The sequence below is a fragment of the Drosophila eugracilis genome, unplaced genomic scaffold (genome assembly GCF_018153835.1).
Source record: "Drosophila eugracilis isolate 14026-0451.02 unplaced genomic scaffold, ASM1815383v1 contig_498, whole genome shotgun sequence".
NCBI lineage: Eukaryota > Metazoa > Arthropoda > Insecta > Diptera > Drosophilidae > Drosophila > Drosophila eugracilis.
In genome coordinates, this window is record NW_024573369.1 from 1,361,534 (window position 1) to 1,378,530 (window position 16,997).

The window sequence follows — 16,997 nt, forward strand, 5'->3', positions numbered from 1 at the left end:
CAAAAAGCTAAAGGCAAATAAATCCAGATAAATCTGTTTTTCTAAAAGAAATCTCTATGAGAAGAAATACCTTGAAATATTTTCGAAATTTAAGGGAATTTATAAGAGCTATGTCTAGAAAAATCCTAAAATATATATAGATTCAAGACGACTTTTTAAATTCCATAAATAATAGATTTAAATATCATTAAAAATGTACAAATACCCACGAGATCAACAAGTTGATTTCTAAAACTTAACAGTTTCCATTGCTAATAGTTGAGTAATAAAATCGAATCAAAGCAATCACCGCTTCTTTATCGATCTTTAACATTAAACAGCTTCGATGAAAAGTAGCTAAATTAGCCGCATTACCATGGGGTAGGGTAGCGCCTGCTGTTTCTATCTGCTGCGCTGCCTGCGCTGTTTGACCCAAATCCTATGCAATATTATCGTTTTGCTGTCGCTGTTGTTGCCTTTGTTCCCTTTGTTGCTGTTTTGTGTTTGCTGCCGCTTGTCAAGTGAAAATAATTTCCAGCAATGGGAGAGAAGGAAAAGACGAAAAAATCGATAGGCGATAGGCGATAGGCAAACTGTACAGATAACCCAACTATACTTTTCAAGGATATTTCCGGCTCATCAACCACTTTTTAACAATCTTTGCCTGAAAGTTTGCCAACTTTGTTTGAGTTTTAAGTTTCTGGCTGATAGATCGATGATGATAGGCTTCGTTAACGTTTTTTGTTTATAAACTTATTTAACACCGTGCGGGACTGTAAAGTTTGTAAAATTGTGTATGCCGATTAATTACATAAAGAATTTTCCTTTTAGACATAACAGTTACCTACTTAAAATCGAACTTAATCATAGATTTCTTTCCCCTCTAGTAAATTATCGATTTTTTCGATATATTTCCACCTTGATAACTCACCTAATAGCGCTTGAAACAAGCGAGATTTAAATATGCGTATAACGCGTTCGATTGCAATACGCAGCGCCCGATCCTGCGGCTCGGAAAGCCTCGCGTGGTAATCCTCGAGCAGCTCGAGAGCCCGATGAGCTTCTGCAAAATATAATAAAAGATATTATTAATAAAAAGTAGTTTTTAGGAATACAAATTAATAAATATTCTTATAAATTCCCTAACTAATCGTACTCTGTATATCTGCAATTCGTTTCTCCTCATCCTGGCTAATCTCCAGACCTGCCTGACCGAAAACCGTTGACCAGAAGCCCCTCTCGGAACCCTTTTCCGAACTCTGATCCGAACCGCTTTCCCCAGTCGATTCCTGGATATGAGATCTCTGTTTAGGCTTTGGTTTTGGCTTGGTTTTAGCCTTCAGCTGCAGTTCGGATTGCGATTTCTCAAGACTTTCCCGTTCGAGGGTCTCAATCATGGTACGGAAACGACTCAGTTCCATACGCAAACCCTCGGCACTATGCCGGCTCGATGAAGAGACGGACAGACCGGATATTCCGGATAACAGACGGCAACGAGCTGCGCCTGACGAAGAGGACGAGGGACCTTCCCATTCATCGCGTGAGGCATCACTCTCGGACTTCTCGAAATAACCAGATTCTACGTCCGGTGTTCGGACCATGGATGTGGAGGATAACATGTGTCCGTATTCCAGAAGATCCTGAGCCGAATAGAAACATTCCACGGATTCACGAACACTATCGCGCAGGGAAGAAGGACATTTGAGGGGTTCTGGCTCAGGATCTGCTTCGGTTTCCACTTTGCATTCAACCCCTTCAGGTTCCCTTTCCACATGACCATCTTTAATGGGCATTGCCCCAATGGGATCATCGATTTCTTCAGTCACTTCTATGGCTTCCGCTGATGACTGAACCAAAACCACCAATGGCGTTGGTTGCTCTTCCATGCGAATCTCTGTCTTCTTCTGCGGCAACAAAGACTCCTCCTCTTCCGGCTCTTCTTCATCATCGGCTGGCGAAGAATCGTCCTCCTCCACTTCGTCATCGTCATGGAATGTCTTATCATCGCTACTTAGCAATCCCTCATTGGGATCACTGCTCTTCTCACGATCCGAGTCCGTATCAGAATCCATTTTAAAGGACCACAAAAGAGACCTCTTCGCTTCCAAGTACCGAACTCAACTGGCGCGACTTTTCAGCTTTATAATGCCATAGTTTCGGGGCATCGGTGCGGTGCGCTACCCGCCGATAAATCAATAAAGATTGACGCTTTTTAAACATTTTGCTCTTCTTGTTAGCCCTAGTTATTCCCTTTTATGTTTTTTTTGTTAGAAATTTGTTTCTCTTTCTTCAACACTGAGTGCTAAAAGAATGTTTCTTAAGGAGGCCAATAGTAAGCTTAAGGTTTCTTAAAGTTCTAAAAAAAAAAAGATATAAACTTAAAAGAACTGCCTTAAACGTGTTTTAGAAGTTGGTTGTCCCCTTTTGTTAGAGGTCAGGGGTCAAGTGGCATCCTCCTGTCGCTGGTTTTGTCATTCGTCCGACGTTTGCCAAAAAATTAAACACATAATTTATTATTATAATCGAGTCGCATTATGGCCCCAAACACACTCTTACACATTACACACACACACACATACAGACTTAGGAACACCCTTACACATACATATATGAATACGCTTAAACCAACAATGTATCTCTGTGTCCGTAGTTTGATGTCCCCAGCACGCGTCAAACGCCGACGTTGACCTTCACTGACCATTTGCGAGGCTGCTGGCATCCCCAGACCATTCCCCCCTTTCCTGTCTTTTACAGCTTTTTCGGTTGTTTCTTGTTCTTTTATATATACATTTTGTTTGGCCATTTCAGTTGCCCAAATATGATTTGTATGTGACATAATCAAATAAAATTCTCTGTCTGCATTAATTTAGTTTTTTTTAGGAGGTTCTAAAGCTGTTGGATACATTTTTATAAAGCCAAAAGACTCATCATAAGTAATTAGGGCATGTTTTTGGTGTAAAACTAACTTTGCTCAGCGAAAAAACAAAAGTTAAATGATCTAGAATGGAAAAACTAACACCAACTTTTCATGTGCATAAACTTTAGAAAGTTTTGCCAACAAATTAATGTAATGTTTAGACAAAAAGTTTTACTAGAAATGTTTAATTATTATTATTATTAAAAATAAAGAAAGATAAATGATCTTAATTTATTCTAAAAATATTAGAAATATTATTTTATGATTATTAAAATTTATAAAAAATTTAATCCTTCTTTAAAATAACTATAGAGACCCCCTAACTTCATGAATTTTCCTCTTTTTTCTAACATATTTCCTCTAACAAAGCTGAGGAAGAAGATTTACCCATACCCACATTCCACTGTCTTGCCATTCATGAGGCAGCCAATTAAATGGCTTTCCACGTAATGTTTAAGAGTGATATATAGTACAAAAAGAAAACCATTAAAAAAAAAAGTGCATTATTTCGCTTACCTTGCTTTTTCACTGGCATTCTGTGAGCGGTGTTTCTGCTACTATTTATGGTGGTGCTGGTGGAAATGGCAGCGGAAATGGCGGTGGTGCAGCAGCTTTGAGTGTGGTTCAACGCCGCCGAACTCGGAAAAGCGTGGGTCGCAATTTTGAGAATTTACTGGAGTCGCTTTCGAGTGGAAATATGCGGGGAAATCGCTTTGGCTTCTCGTCCTTTCACTTCTACGGGCACATATACATATATATATATATATATAGTTTCTATATATATATTACTATATAGTATGTGTTTTTTTTTTATGTACAAATATTGTTGTTTTTTGGCTTTCAAACGAAGTTGGAGATTTGTTTATTTATTTTTTTTGGTAATTTTGCGCTTAAAGTTTTTATGGTTTTTGTTATTTTTGTTTCTTTTTTTTGGGGCAGTTTTGTGGTTACATTGACGTGTGCGTTTTTCTCTGTCGATTTCTTAGCGAATTTCACATTTCAATGGCTCCTCGTCTACTTCCGGTTCTATAGCTTTTATGTTGCACTCGAAATTCGGCTATCATCGAAATGTCGTTCTCTTCTTCTTCTTCTTCACAACACAACACCAACACAAGAAAAAACTACAATCGTTTTTTTTTTGTTTCTTCTTTTTTTTTTTGTTTATTTTGTTATATTTTTATTTTATATTCCATCCACCATCTAGAAGGCGAAAAAACAAAATAGAATCGGTTGAAAAACAATGCTGGTTGGGTTTTGGGTTTTGGGTTTTGGATTTACTCATCAAAACAGAATTTTGTTGTATAATCATAAACAACAACAACAACATAGAAGTCTACAAAAATTGCAGACACACACACGGGCGCAGCGAAATAAGCTTCCGATTGCAACGAAAAAGTGTACGGTGGGCACTCGTTAAGGGGATTTGGTATAAGCAAGGGGGGTTTTATATTTGATATTTAATTTTGGAATTTTTTAAGAATTTTAAGGTAACTTTTTAAAGGATTTCTTTTAAGGATTTTTAAGGATTATTTGAAGAATGTAGGTACTTTTAACCTTGTTTTTGTTACTTAAAAGAACACGACTTGATCAGGAATATCCATAATTTAATAAAATTTAAAACACATTCGGTTGCTTTTCAAGGATTAACCACTGTTCTTTGCTTTTTTCCTTGCTTTTTTCAGTCACTCATATTTGGGAAATGAGAAAATTTTAAAAAGAAAAACAAACAGCGTCGCGGCTATGTCGAAATTTTCGTCTGGTCGTTTTGCTTCGCGATCGCCATTGTCGAGCTGAATTTTATTTACATATTTTTTCGCCAGACTATGCGAGAGTACTGGCTGCCTTTCTTTCCCCCCTTTTTTTTTTCTTGCTATTTCAGCGAAATGTTTTTTCTTTTAGTGTGCAGTTGCTCTAGATTCACTCACTCACTCACTCACTCACTAAAAAAAAAAAAGAAAATCAAAGAAAAACTGTAGAAAAAAATACAGTTGAGGTAAAGTTGAAATGTCAAAGTTGGGTGCTATTCTTTTCTTTTCTCTCTGTTTTTGTTTGTTTGTATAAATTTAGCTTTCTGGCTTGATAACTTGTTACATTGGCCAGGTCGAAATTCCGAAATTCCGCACACCCGCACCGCACACAGACACACGTCCAACTGAGGCAATAACGGTGCTCTGCTTTCATAGCCCTCAGTCGCCAATGCTCCTATATATGCTCCTCCGCTCTCTCTTGGCCACACTACCTTTCTCTTGCCGACCGAGAATCCGAGAATCCCGAGCGATTCTCAGTCGTCGGTCGGACGGACCAACAATTAGTGTTTGCATATACACCAGATACCAGATACGAGATACGAGATATATATCTATCTGCATGCCTTCCTCTTTTTTATATAGTTTTTTATGCTCCTTTCAAAAGTTGCCAATGCGAGTTAATAAAGAAAAATAACTGAAGATTCTGGTTTCTTTAGGAAAAATAATGATTAATAATAGAATTGGATTTGTTGTGATTAAAACTTCTGAATTTCTCTTTTAATTTTCCCTTAATTTCCATAAATCCCCTTGCAGTCCTAAAACGATGTCAATAACTGTATCTCCTTATAGATGACCTAAATATTTTTCCATAATTTCTAAACAAAACAAACGATAATAAGCTAAACTGCAATAAAAGCAATTTTATTAAACTCTCGACAATTTGTTTATAAAGAACATATATAGAGCAGCCACACAATTCAGATTCAGTTAGGGTAGTCCCGAAATTGTTAATTCAAAGTTACAAACTTCAAAGGAATCTTTAAGCTATCAGTTAAAAAAAAAACAATACACATATCGAACTGCCAGGAAATGTGTAATTTAACTAAAAATAGCTTGTTAGGGGAAATTATCAAATAAATTGCCATAAATAGCAGGGAAATGTCTAAACCGGCAATCCAAACTGCCTGGAAAAGCCATTATTTTGACAGACAGGAGGGACGACGGACGACGGACGACGGACAGGATCCTTGGGTCTCTATTAAAATGGAAGCCATCAGGCAAAGTCACTTTGATTAATGTTGTGGAGGACGTCAGTGACGCGAATTACTTAAAAAACAATTGAAGAACTAAGTAGACGGGTCAATAATATATACACAACGCCCAGGAAAACCCAGGAAAAAGCCAGACGAAAAGGCAGAGGGCAATGAAAAGAAAGAGAGAGACAGAGAGAGAGAGTAGTGGCACAAAAACAAGGCTAACGACTGGAAACTAGGAAACGCGCTTCGGCAAAGACACCAGCAACAAAAATAATAATAATAACAATAATAATAGCAACAACTACAACATGAACAGGGGCAGCGATGGCTGGGTTCAATCACCTTTGGGAATTACGTACCGGTTATTACGGTTCTTATTATTATTATTATCCCGTACTATACCCGTACAATTTTCAACGTAGTCTACGTTCTCTGTACACTAACACAACTTGCATTGCATTGAAATAGTTTTCTTTCAAGTTAATATTTGTACTTATACCTTTTAAATTGTTTTTGTGAATTATGCTAAGGGTTAGCAATGGTATGGCGAAAACCATGGGCACCTGCTTGTCCTGTCATGTGTCCTCGCTAAAGCTAAGTTCGTTGCGCCAGAAGCGCAGAAGATAACAGGCCGATCTCGTTTCCGCTGACTCTCCAACCAGCAGTAGGAGTTCCTGAACACCTTCTACTGACATAATACTAATCTATAGACAATTCAACTGATTTATGGTCTAAGCTATATACTTTTTAAAGTGTTCATATAGCCAAGCAGCCTAATGTCAAGGTTATTTTTAAATTGGCGCCCCTGGGTTTTTTTTCGTGTGTACCTACGCTTTGCTTGATTTAGTGTGTGAGTTAGATTTCTATACATTTAATTTATGTGCGTCATTTGTTTCCTATTTTTAATGTCTTTCGACCGCTTGAAGTACTTTTTTTTTGTATTTATTCAGGCGCACACACGTCGTTTAATTGATATGCATACTCTCGCATACACACGCACATTGCCTATTTGTAAGGTCCGCCAGTCCTTTTTAGTGGACATGTGTGTACGAGTGTGATTCTAAAAGCATGGGTACAGTGATCGCTGACAAAGTGGAGAGGAAAGAATGTATATAAATTATAAAATATAAATTTGAAAAATTTGGTATTACATATTAAACTTGAAAGATACGAATTTTAAATAATTTTCATTTTGACCAGCATGTCTATACATTTCCCTTTTAGTGAGTGGTCACTGTACCCCACATAAGCACTCCAAAACACACGCGCGCACGCACAGACATGCACATTCACCTGCTGCAGGCGCGAGCCCAGAAAAGTATGCATCAAAAAGGAGAGCATATGCAATAAACACTCAATTCCACGCACACAGACGCTCAAGCACACACACACGCATACACTGAAAACCCCATACTTGCAACGAGATATTAACCGTTACGGATTGACGTTTGCCTGGCGGATTTTTGACCTTGACATGTCGCCCGTGCTTGTAATTGTAGTTGTTGTTGTTTTTTCGGTGGACCGGAGTGCGAGTATGTCAAAAAAAAATGAAGGGAAGCAGAAGGAAAAAGGGGATAATCGGAGAAAATCGAAGAGAAAAGCGGGCGGAAAACTGGGTCGCAGATAGCTGGTGATTAATTATTCAGCCGCAGCATAATTATTCGAGCGTTGTGGTGTGCGTGTTATTTATAGACTAGCCGAAACAAGAAAAAACAACGCCGCAGCACAAGCAGAAAAAAAAATCGCAGATACTACACAATAAAATAATACACACATAACGTATGCACAAAAAAGTACGAGTGCGACAGAGATGGAGCATAGAGCATGCTGGCTAGAGCGAGAGAGAACATTGTAAACTTATTAATACTAATACGAAAATTTGCACACGCACAAAATTGTAAATTTGCCCCAAGTAAACGAATAAAAAAAGGGATGCTGGGAATTATGTATGCCCCACGCTAAAAACGCGCACACACACACATATATGTACAAGCTTATTGCAACTGCAGTGCTTTCGCACAGGAAAAAAAATCAGCTGGCTGCTGTACCGTTACTTACTTACACACACACATACATACATACACGTGCCTCTTTGGCAATTATTTGATTTTGCCCGTGTTTCCTTTATATCAACTGTATTTACAACAACATCCCTTGCATAGACGGACATGCACAGACAGGCAGGCAACTGTCGCGCACACACACACACATGGGAATGGAATAAAAAAAAAAGCACTTTTAAAAAAATGTAATGTAACGTTTTTTTTTTTTTGTTAAGTTCTGCAGACAAGTTCAAGCAAGTTTTTATGTTTTAAGTTTTCTTTGTACACTAAACCGATACCGACTGATTTTTATGCTCCACATAGCTAACACTTACATTTACTGGTAAAAAGGACATGCGTTTGGCACAGCCTTCGGGCATTTTATGTTTAATATAAATAAGTAGCGGCAGCACGTTGGAAATTATATATTACGGTTTTCTGCTCTGCTCACGGAAACACTAGTTCTAGTTGGGTGCAGTGTTACCAAAGGCGATCACAGTAAAAGGACCAATCGGAAATCCCGGGCAGACATTTTTAAATGTGCCCGCAATACTATTGATGAATTATGAAATTCTATATATTAGGATATTTTTAATATCTTATTCACAGAAATTATCAAATGACACTTAAAATTAATAAATTTAAAATATATTACCCTAAATGCTGGAAAATACAAATATTACGTAGACCTGTCGCGTTAAGAACAATTCCAATTGAACTTTGCCGATACATTTTAGCAAGTGGCAGCGCTACGCCAACTATCGATATCAAGCGGTTTTTTTTATTTTGTTTATAAATTTTAATTTAAGATATTCTTACTTAAATAGTTGTAAAAGATATTTATGAATATTACACACACTTGTTGAATAGTCTGTATTCAAACAATTTGCAATGTTTTTCTTAAAATATTCCATTAAACATGATTTACATTTGAACACTTCTAATTATGTCTGCGTTTAACTATACTATATGTAGTTACTGTAGGATTGGCACAAATCCTTTAACGCAATATAAGGGGTTCATTTAATCACCATTAGCTTTTAGAATTCAGTTTCTTAGTGAAGAAATTAAAATAAATAAATGGGTAGCTGCCCATCTAATTTTACATAACATGGGAGAATAGATTTATAATATTCAGCACCATTGGCTAGAATATCAATCAAATAAAATAGAATACTTCTCATTTTAAACACACAAAACGAAAATTGTATTTATTTTGAAATCGCTAGCGTCAGGCCGTCAGAAATAATAGAATTGTGGTACAGTTTATAGTTGAATAGTCTGTATTCGGAAAACTTGGAATGCTTTTTCTTTAAGTATGCCATAAAAGATTATTTACATTTGAACACTTCTAAATTGTTCAGCGTTTAACTATAGTATTGGCACAAATTCTTTATCCTCCTTTATCCTTATAGTTGAATAGTCTGGCAATGCTTTTTCTTAAAATATGCCATTAAACATTGTTTAAATTTGAAACACTTCCAATTAGTTCTGCGTTTAACTATACTACAGTTAATATAGTATTGGCACAACTCCTTTAACGCAATATAAAGTTTGCATTTAAACACCATTAGCCTCTATAATGCAGTTCCTAAGTGAATTTTAAGTACACTGTAGAAATTAAAATAAATAAATGGGAAGCTGCTCATCTAATTTTACATAACATGGGAGTATAGATTTACAATATTACAGCATCATTGGCTAGAATAACAATTAAATAAAATAGTATACTTCCCATTTTAAACATACAAAACGAAAATTGTATTTATTTTGGATTCGCTAGCGTCAGGCCGTCAGAAACAATAGAATTATGGTACAGGATTTTATATGGTTTGTCCGGATATCGGAATCCGGATGTTGATTTTGCCGGATTCCGGGTTACATACTTCAAATGGCTGCAGCGAGACACAGCGTGGAAAAAAAAATGGCTTACATGGTAATTTTTTGTTTAAAAATAGCTTTAACAGTAGGACAGTGGCGGAAGCTCCCTGGCGGATACCCGGATTCCCAGATCCCAGTTTTTGGTACATGTGGACACCATCTACAGGTCGCCGCCGCCGCGTTTTTGGAGCATCTGGGCAAATCGCTGGGTGATCAGCAGCGATGTGTCGATGAAACGGTCGACGCAGTTGCTCAAACAAGTCTCGGTGGCGTGGTCCAGTTTGGTGCTCGGCTTGCCGATGCACTTTTCCCAGCAGATCTCGTTGAACTCGTGTATCTGTTGGGGATTACAGGTGCGTTTTTTCCTTGTTATGATCCAATTTAAGAGAACCGAGTGAAATCTTTCGACTCACCTGCGCATTGACCTGCGCCTTCTGTTTCTCGATCATGAGGAACTCCTGCAGCTCCTTGTCGTTGCTGGACAAATTCTCGAATTCGGACATGGTGTGATTTTCAGTGAACAAATTTATAAAATTACCGGGCTCCGGAATTTTATATTTTTAAGGTTTGAGGTTATATAAACGGCAGTGACAGCTGTCTGTATGACCAGATGGTGAAATGGGTTTCCCTTAATTGTCTAAATACCAACGGTTGGTTGTTGACAAAAATGGAACGACGTGATTTGGAATATTTCAATTTTTTTGTGTATTAGAATTTAGTTTTAAAAGACATTTTATGCAAAGTACTAAATTACTTTATGTTAAAACAATATATCTACTTTTTCAAGACAAGAAATAATTTTTTGTATAAAAATACCATAATTTCTTCAACCACATGCCCATGTTCGATAGATATATCGATATTAAGGCACCGTAGAGCGGTTGATTTAAAAGATCCAATAGCGGTCAAGAACTGAGAAAACAGAGTGTATTGCTTAATTTAAGTATATTTCCGATCAGGTAAACATAGATAGAACAGTCTAAAGAGGGCTCAGGCCTCACTTTCGCCTTTGGCCGAATTCTTTCCAGCCTTCTCAGCTTTCTTGGCCTTTTTGGCCTGCTTCTTGAGATACTCGCTCTTGTCGAGATTGTTCTGGAAAAACGTTGTTTCTTTACGCGCCTGTGATACTTCAGTGAGGAGCCGTTGCTTGTGCACCGCCTGTTCATAGTTCATTCGCTCCGTCAGGTGCACCCATTTAAACCGTGGCAGGTACTTCATGCTCCACAGCGAGTCATAGAACTGCGACTTCTTTCGCGTAGAGATCTGCTTGTTGTTCAGCAGGGGAACGATCTGTTTGGCTACCCGCTTCGACTCGAACTCCACCCAGCCCTCGGTGAAGTGGATGTTGTAGCGCTTCCGCTTGTTCTTCTTTGCCTTTGCACCTATAATAAAGGTTTTGATTTTATAAAATCGGTAAGGCTAAATATTCTATAATTTTATGCACATTCTGCTTTAATACGCCATCAGAACCACAGTTACAAATGGGTTATAACACTTTACGGATCCTATCGATTGAACTCACTTGAAAGCTTCTCCGGCTGCAGGTAAACTCTTCCAATGGTTCCAAACTCTCCCAGGATTTCCCGCAAGCGCATCACATTCATGTGCTTTGGTATATTGGATATATAAATGATTCCCTTCTTGCGTTTTTTGGTGGGTGCGGAGGTACTGGATGTGACTTTAAAATTGCCCAGATCCATTTCATCGTCGTCGTTGTCCAAGGGATTTGGCTCCTCAGCGTCATTTTCCTCCGGTTGTGAGTCATTGGATGGCGCTTCCTCTTGTTTACTCTCCTCCACTTCCATGGCAGCTGGATCTTGCTTTGGCTTTGATTTCTTTTTGATTTTAACCATGTTATTCTGACTTCTCGTGGCGAAAAAAAAAAATAAATTAACACACGCTATTAGAGATGACAGTTAACAGTCGATACGATAATTTAGAAGGCTATCGATACATTAATACCCTCTCCTAAGAGTCCAACAATAGATTTGTAATTTGTAACCGATTTCTCAAAGTTCTTTAAACATAAAATGTCTAGTAGTAATTATAAATATTAAAATATTTATTAACATGTTTATATTCATATAAATGTCGAAAGGGAAACTAATTCAATAAAGACTAATAAGAAAAACTGGTATTTAATTATTTGAATAATTTAAGTTCCAAGATCTTAAATAATCACAAAATAATATTTTTATATTTAAAAATAACAAGACTTTACGACTTTTAGACTACGCATCCGGTTTTTCGGAATCGGCAACGCCGGCCAGTACAGATTCTTTGCTCATGTCCAGAAACGAGGCCTGTGACATTTCCGTATCGTCCTCCTCCTCCTCGATTTCCATTTCGAAAATGGTCATCTTGCGTTTGCGATCGGAGAGAACAGTGGCCACCTTTCTGCTGCCCGAAACGGCTAGCATATCGCACAATCCATCTAATCCCTTGAAGGCTGCGCCATCGACAATATCATGGATGCTGTGCGTCACTGTGGCGTCTTTCAGCTTGACCAGTGGTCCCATTTGGTGCTGTGTACATTGATTTCTCGCCGCACTTAATGAGAATTGTACAAAGAAGCTATGTGGACGCATGCCGGCACTGGCACTTGTCGACTGAGCCAGAATTGAAAGCGAAGACTCATTGTAGAATTGGAGATCAACAAAGCGCAGGTTAGCGAAATCCTCATGAACGGATGATGTAAAAATTCCCGGCTCAAGTTGAATTCTAGTACACCGCACCAGGCCATCACCCGCTCGACTAACCTCGAGGATCATGGCCTCCTGCCAGCTGATGGTGCATGCCATCATATCACTTTTGGCTGCCTCGTTAACGTAATAGCTGCAGGTAACAAATTCCCGATCCTCCAGTCCCTCGCCAGGCTCCATGGGCGGCAGGTCATTGCATATGACTGTCGAGGACAGCTTGAAACTACCGCTTATGCTCTCTGTCGGCTTATGAAATACCGCATCGATGGCATTGAACATCTTGTCGCGCTGCTGCACAAGAGACAGATTCTTATCGTGCGGTACAAATAATTTGCAGTGATTAAGGCAATCGTTATCAGACACCATCTCATCCCACAGCTGGTTGGGATCCTTGGTATAGGGCTGGGTTAAATAGTTATTGTCCAGGTACTGACCAACCCGCTCCAAGTTGAATTTACTGCGAACTGGTGGAGGCGTGGCAGAAATAGGCTCTACTTCGTCCTCATCATCGCTACGATCATCTAATTCTGGCTCCATGGCGCACAGGAAGTCGGCCATAGCAATATTCTCCTCCTCGGTGAGTACCAGGTCATCGGGTATTTCCTGATGGGACAGTCGGAGTATCGTGAATATCATCCAGGCGTGAAAAAGCTTCATGTCGTACACCAAAGTGTCTATCGTTCGCTGAAGTTCATGGACTTTAAGGACAAAAGCTCCACATGCTCGCATCGCCTCGTTGGCCACATCTGGTGAGATGAGCGACTGGAAAATACGTGAACGCATATTGAATAAATGCAAATCCTATTTTGAACGAATCACCAACTTACCTCAAAGAAATGCGACATGCGACCGAATCCCGCGATCGTGTTGAGAAAGTAGAACATGTTGACAGCTGACCCATTTAGCTGCTTAAAAACCAGGCCCTGTAGGTTGCTCAGACTGAGATCCACAGAGTTGGCAATCTTCTTAAAGCCCTTCTCGGACAGAGTTCTAAAGATAAGGAGAAATAGTTAGTATGCTGATTCAAAAATAAACGATCAACTCACTCGAACAAAAACTCCTCTACCTCGAAGGTAGCAAATCCAAAAACGTGAAGCTCTAGAAAGTGGGCTGATATCAATCCATACGGCTGGGAGTTGGCGTACTTAGTCAGCTTGTTGTCCATCTCCAGTTGCACGGTCTCCCAGGCTTCTGTTAAACATTGTTGCGTGTCATTAATGTAGCTACAAGGAAAACAATTATATTAGGTAATACGTTTAGTTATTAGGGAATATTACTTTTTGGTTTCCAGGATGTGAGCACAATGTGTGGCCAATTCCAGCATCGGCGCCATGCACTCCTGCAGCACTTGATTGTGGAAGTGCAGCATCTTCAGCTCCTGCCCGTCTCTCAAGAGAGCATAAATGGCATTAAAGTCACCATTCAGCCGCACATCATACACATCAAACTGTTCCGGATGGAGGATGTGCTGGGTGAGATCAATGCTTCCCGCCTGCAGGGCTCCAAGGAGCAATAGGTGCACCTTGCCACTGCGCATTATCACCACAAGAAAGCAGGGCGAGCCCTTGGGAAAGGACTTTTGGTCTAGTGTTTTCAGGCAGGGATCAATGTTGGTCAGAGGCTGCAGTTTGGGCAGGAATTTTCGGTGCTTGTCCTTGGCATTGCATGTGTAGGTACCTAGAATGTAATGGTATTGATGGGTAATAACAGTAAAACCTTTTTTTTATAAGTTTCACCATGAATTTCCAACATACCCAAATTCTCCTGCGAATTGATGGCCTTGCTGAAGTAGACCTTTTTAATGTCGTCCTCGTAGATGAGACCCGAGATGATCGTCTCGCTCTCGGCATCCAGTAGCGCCACCTTTCCATTGCTGTAACCGACCGCCAGAAGAGTTTCATCCATTTGCCAGCTGAGGGAGCGCACCCGGACATCCTCCCCAGGCGTGGGGAAGGTAACGATCTTCTGCCAGTTTAATCGTTGGATGACCACCTCGCCTGGCCAAAGGAAAACGAAAACATTCGTAAATTTCTTGGTAACTTTGGATTTCCAGAGGCAAATGCTCACCTTTCTCTGTTCCATAGGCAATTAGATCCATTTTATTATTCCACTCCATGCGCTCCACAATGCAGGACATATTGCGGGCGCCCAGCAGCTTCATTGAGCTTGATTGGGTCATTTTTCCACGTTAGGATTCGTCAACGTCGGCTTTACATCAAAAATTAGAATCAAATTAAAGTTTTATTTGTAGTTTACACTTTGCCGGCGCCTATATAAGGTCTATCGATTACCGCTAGTTATCGATATCTCAGAGATGAGCGTCAAACAGCTAGTTATTATAGGTTTTCCAAGACATTTTTATATGCTGTTCAAGAATTAATTTTAAATTAAATTAATATAGTTTTACAAAAAACATAATGAATCCTTACAAATTTGTGGATCAAACCAACATAAATATTTAAGTATTTTAATGAATCATTTAAATCTCAATTCGTAGGCCTTCGCAGCTAGTACTCTAAGAAATCCTTTTGATTTTGTATTGTATACTAGGTTTAATTTGGTCCAATAAATAAATAATTTTAAACCATTTATTTTATATTAGACATTTCATAAATTTATTGTTTATTATCCAAAACAAGTAAAGTATTGATGGTAATTTAAAATTCAATTCATAAATAACTTAAAGCCCTTGAACTTTTGTTCATGTGTATATTTAATCCATATTGCCAATACATACATAATTCATATAGAAATTTACAAAAAGAAAATAACAATTTATATAATTTCAAAAAAGGATTCATAGGATTTAAAAATTTACAATTCAATAAAATTTTACACTAATGCTTGCGCATAATTTTATTTTCCATATAAATGCTTGGTTTCTTAACAACCTACAAAGTTTCAAATATAATTGTTTCAATTTTCTAAATAAGAGATATACAAAAACGTAATTGGCTGCATTATAAGTTAAAAAGTAACTTAAAAAAAAAATAGCTAAATAAAAACTTGGCCGTAGAGGAGCCAAGTGGGTAACTTCGTTCGGGAATTTGTAGACTTTATTACAATTCAAATGATCAAAAATATTGCTTACGGGTAGTTCAGGATATCTAGATGATTAATGGTTGTCCTTTAGCCCATTCGTCCTGGACAATTTAATATACAATTGCGACTTATGTGATCCTTAACCTTTCATGGGATTCAAAAATATTAAAACAGAAATGTAAAATAAAGAGTTACATTTCAACTTATATATAGATTAGGTATTAGATTGCTACTGCGGATTGGAACTCCGCAAAGGACTTCATTTAGTAAATCGTTAAGTTTAAGGGCTACGCTACAAAATATGTGTATATCGTTATTTGCAAAGACGGCGCGGCGTGTATGTATGTATACACAAGCGGTTGAGTCCTGAACAGTCATCCGGATTCACCGTTAATCCATAATTTCCACATAACTAGTCATCAGCATCGGGCTGACCATTGTCCAACTCACTGCTCTCCTCCGGCTTGGCATTATCGTCCTGGTTTATGCTACCGATGGGGCTGGCCGGTTCTTGATCATCATCGTCGGCTCCTTCGGCATTACTGCCGCCGCCGGTGGTTCCCACACTGCCGGGAGCTGTGTCGTCACCGGCACCACTACCACCTATGGAGCCCATACCGCCGGACGAGGGCAGATTGCCGGAGTTGCTATTGCCATTACCGTTACCCGTGTGCCATGTAAGGCGCTCCTCGTAAAACTGTATTACTACCTGTGGACACCGAATGTTGGCCAGCTTGGCGGGCACCAGATCCGCGTGATCGCTACCCTTCCACTTCATCAAGAACATTAGGTGGCCGGATGAGTCAGTGGCGCCAAGAATTTTTGATGGCTCAAGACCGCGCTCAAAACCAATAAGTTTCTTTTGTTCCTCAGTGTCATCCTCCAGGAAGCTCTTGCGCTTGCTTCGGATGGAATCGGGTGTGGAGGAGGTGGACAGGCGTTTTTTGGTCTCCTTTTTATTGTTTTTTAGAGACTCCTCGAAGTTGGCTATCAGATCCGGGCAATCGAGGTTCTCGACCGGCTCCCAAGTGTTTTCGCTGCGAGGATATCCCTTCCATTTCAGGTAGTATTCCGTGCGCCCATTTACAGTCCGTTTATCCTCTACTCGTTCCACGGAGAATTCTGCCATAGTTTAAAGTTTATTTGGTTACCTTCTTGGCGTCGCGTACAGTAAATATATTTTTTTTGTGCGATTCTAGAGGTGGAATAAAGGAGTAAAGATGCGCAACTCCTTGCGTGCCAACTATCGGCAAGCGAAAGCTACTAATGCCATGCTAGGTCCTCTTTTGCAGGTTAGAAGAAAAGTTACAAAATTAAAAAAGGTTTTCAAAAATATGTCTATTAGTGTTATTACGTATTTAAAATTTCTTGCCATAAACAGTTTACCGCCTAATAGTATACTGTTACTGTTCTTAGCGAAATCTATCTCG

The 16,997-nt window shown here is 39.0% G+C and overlaps 5 protein-coding genes and 1 long non-coding RNA gene across 25 annotated transcripts in view; all 6 read right to left on the bottom strand.

Annotated features, from left to right (window-relative positions):
* LOC108116772 (disks large 1 tumor suppressor protein) overlaps positions 1-3,737 on the bottom strand; it is a 39,061-nt gene extending 35,324 nt beyond the window's left edge. For 5 of the 18 annotated variants that reach the window (XM_017228815.2, XM_017228862.2, XM_017228847.2 and 2 more), the window contains exons 1-2: positions 1,136-2,069; positions 911-1,042 (exon numbers count right to left, since the gene is read on the bottom strand). In XM_017228815.2, the coding sequence (XP_017084304.1) occupies positions 911-1,042; positions 1,136-2,051 (1,048 nt within the window). In that variant the 5' untranslated portion in view covers positions 2,052-2,069. Of the gene's footprint in view, positions 1-910; positions 1,043-1,135; positions 2,085-3,412 lie in introns of those variants that run through there. The other 13 variants (XM_017229014.2, XM_017228893.2, XM_017228980.2 and 10 more) reach the window with 10 other exon arrangements.
* Positions 3,738-3,786: 49 nt separating this feature from the next.
* LOC108116974 lies at positions 3,787-4,815 on the bottom strand. 2 transcript variants are annotated; one of them, XR_001772869.2, is made up of 2 exons: positions 4,451-4,815; positions 3,787-4,096 (listed from the first exon to the last, which is right to left on the bottom strand). It is a non-coding gene; the product is annotated as an uncharacterized LOC108116974 (long non-coding RNA). The 2 variants fall into 2 exon arrangements; XR_001772870.2 differs by having other exon boundaries at positions 4,444-4,815.
* Positions 4,816-9,673: 4,858 nt separating this feature from the next.
* Positions 9,674-10,443, bottom strand: LOC108116955 (mitochondrial import inner membrane translocase subunit Tim8). The gene is made up of 2 exons (XM_017229113.2): positions 10,237-10,443; positions 9,674-10,160 (listed from the first exon to the last, which is right to left on the bottom strand). The coding sequence occupies exons 1-2, from the start codon at positions 10,324-10,326 to the stop codon at positions 9,984-9,986; spliced, it is 267 nt and encodes an 88-aa protein (XP_017084602.1). The 5' UTR covers positions 10,327-10,443; the 3' UTR covers positions 9,674-9,983.
* A 308-nt stretch (positions 10,444-10,751) lies between these two features.
* Positions 10,752-11,736, bottom strand: LOC108116948 (pre-rRNA-processing protein esf2). The gene is made up of 2 exons (XM_017229101.2): positions 11,346-11,736; positions 10,752-11,205 (listed from the first exon to the last, which is right to left on the bottom strand). The coding sequence occupies exons 1-2, from the start codon at positions 11,674-11,676 to the stop codon at positions 10,814-10,816; spliced, it is 723 nt and encodes a 240-aa protein (XP_017084590.1). The 5' UTR covers positions 11,677-11,736; the 3' UTR covers positions 10,752-10,813.
* A 128-nt stretch (positions 11,737-11,864) lies between these two features.
* Positions 11,865-14,896, bottom strand: LOC108117630 (anaphase-promoting complex subunit 4). Of its 2 annotated transcripts, none has more exons than XM_017230158.2 (6): positions 14,593-14,896; positions 14,280-14,522; positions 13,803-14,202; positions 13,578-13,748; positions 13,353-13,515; positions 11,865-13,287 (listed from the first exon to the last, which is right to left on the bottom strand). In XM_017230158.2, exons 1-6 carry the CDS (start codon positions 14,702-14,704, stop codon positions 12,055-12,057), a joined length of 2,322 nt encoding a protein of 773 aa, XP_017085647.1. In that variant the 5' UTR covers positions 14,705-14,896; the 3' UTR covers positions 11,865-12,054. The 2 variants fall into 2 exon arrangements, with proteins under 2 accessions (XP_017085647.1, XP_017085646.1); XM_017230157.2 differs by having other exon boundaries at positions 13,572-13,748; positions 14,593-14,894.
* A 324-nt stretch (positions 14,897-15,220) lies between these two features.
* On the bottom strand, positions 15,221-16,787 carry LOC108117628 (chromobox protein homolog 3). The gene has a single exon (XM_017230156.2). The coding sequence runs from the start codon at positions 16,694-16,696 to the stop codon at positions 15,980-15,982; it is 717 nt and encodes a 238-aa protein (XP_017085645.1). The 5' UTR covers positions 16,697-16,787; the 3' UTR covers positions 15,221-15,979.
* Between the last annotated feature and the right edge of the window lie 210 nt (positions 16,788-16,997).

Bases quoted from the DNA above. Each gene is read 5' to 3' on its own strand.
- LOC108116948 (XM_017229101.2), bottom strand. From the start codon at position 11,676: ATGGTTAAAATCAAAAAGAAATCAAAGCCAAAGCAAGATCCAGCTGCC. The intron at 11,206-11,345 runs GTGAGTTCAATC...CCTTTATTATAG, and splicing joins GCAGCCGGAGAAGCTTTCAA to GTGCAAAGGCAAAGAAGAAC.
- LOC108117630 (XM_017230157.2), bottom strand. From the start codon at position 14,704: ATGACCCAATCAAGCTCAATGAAGCTGCTGGGCGCCCGCAATATGTCC. The intron at 14,203-14,279 runs GTATGTTGGAAA...ATTACATTCTAG, and splicing joins CAATTCGCAGGAGAATTTGG to GTACCTACACATGCAATGCC. The intron at 13,516-13,571 runs GTGAGTTGATCG...CCTTATCTTTAG, and splicing joins GTAGAGGAGTTTTTGTTCGA to AACTCTGTCCGAGAAGGGCT.
- LOC108116955 (XM_017229113.2), bottom strand. From the start codon at position 10,326: ATGTCCGAATTCGAGAATTTGTCCAGCAACGACAAGGAGCTGCAGGAG. The intron at 10,161-10,236 runs GTGAGTCGAAAG...AATCCCCAACAG, and splicing joins AGGCGCAGGTCAATGCGCAG to ATACACGAGTTCAACGAGAT.
- LOC108117628 (XM_017230156.2), bottom strand. From the start codon at position 16,696: ATGGCAGAATTCTCCGTGGAACGAGTAGAGGATAAACGGACTGTAAAT.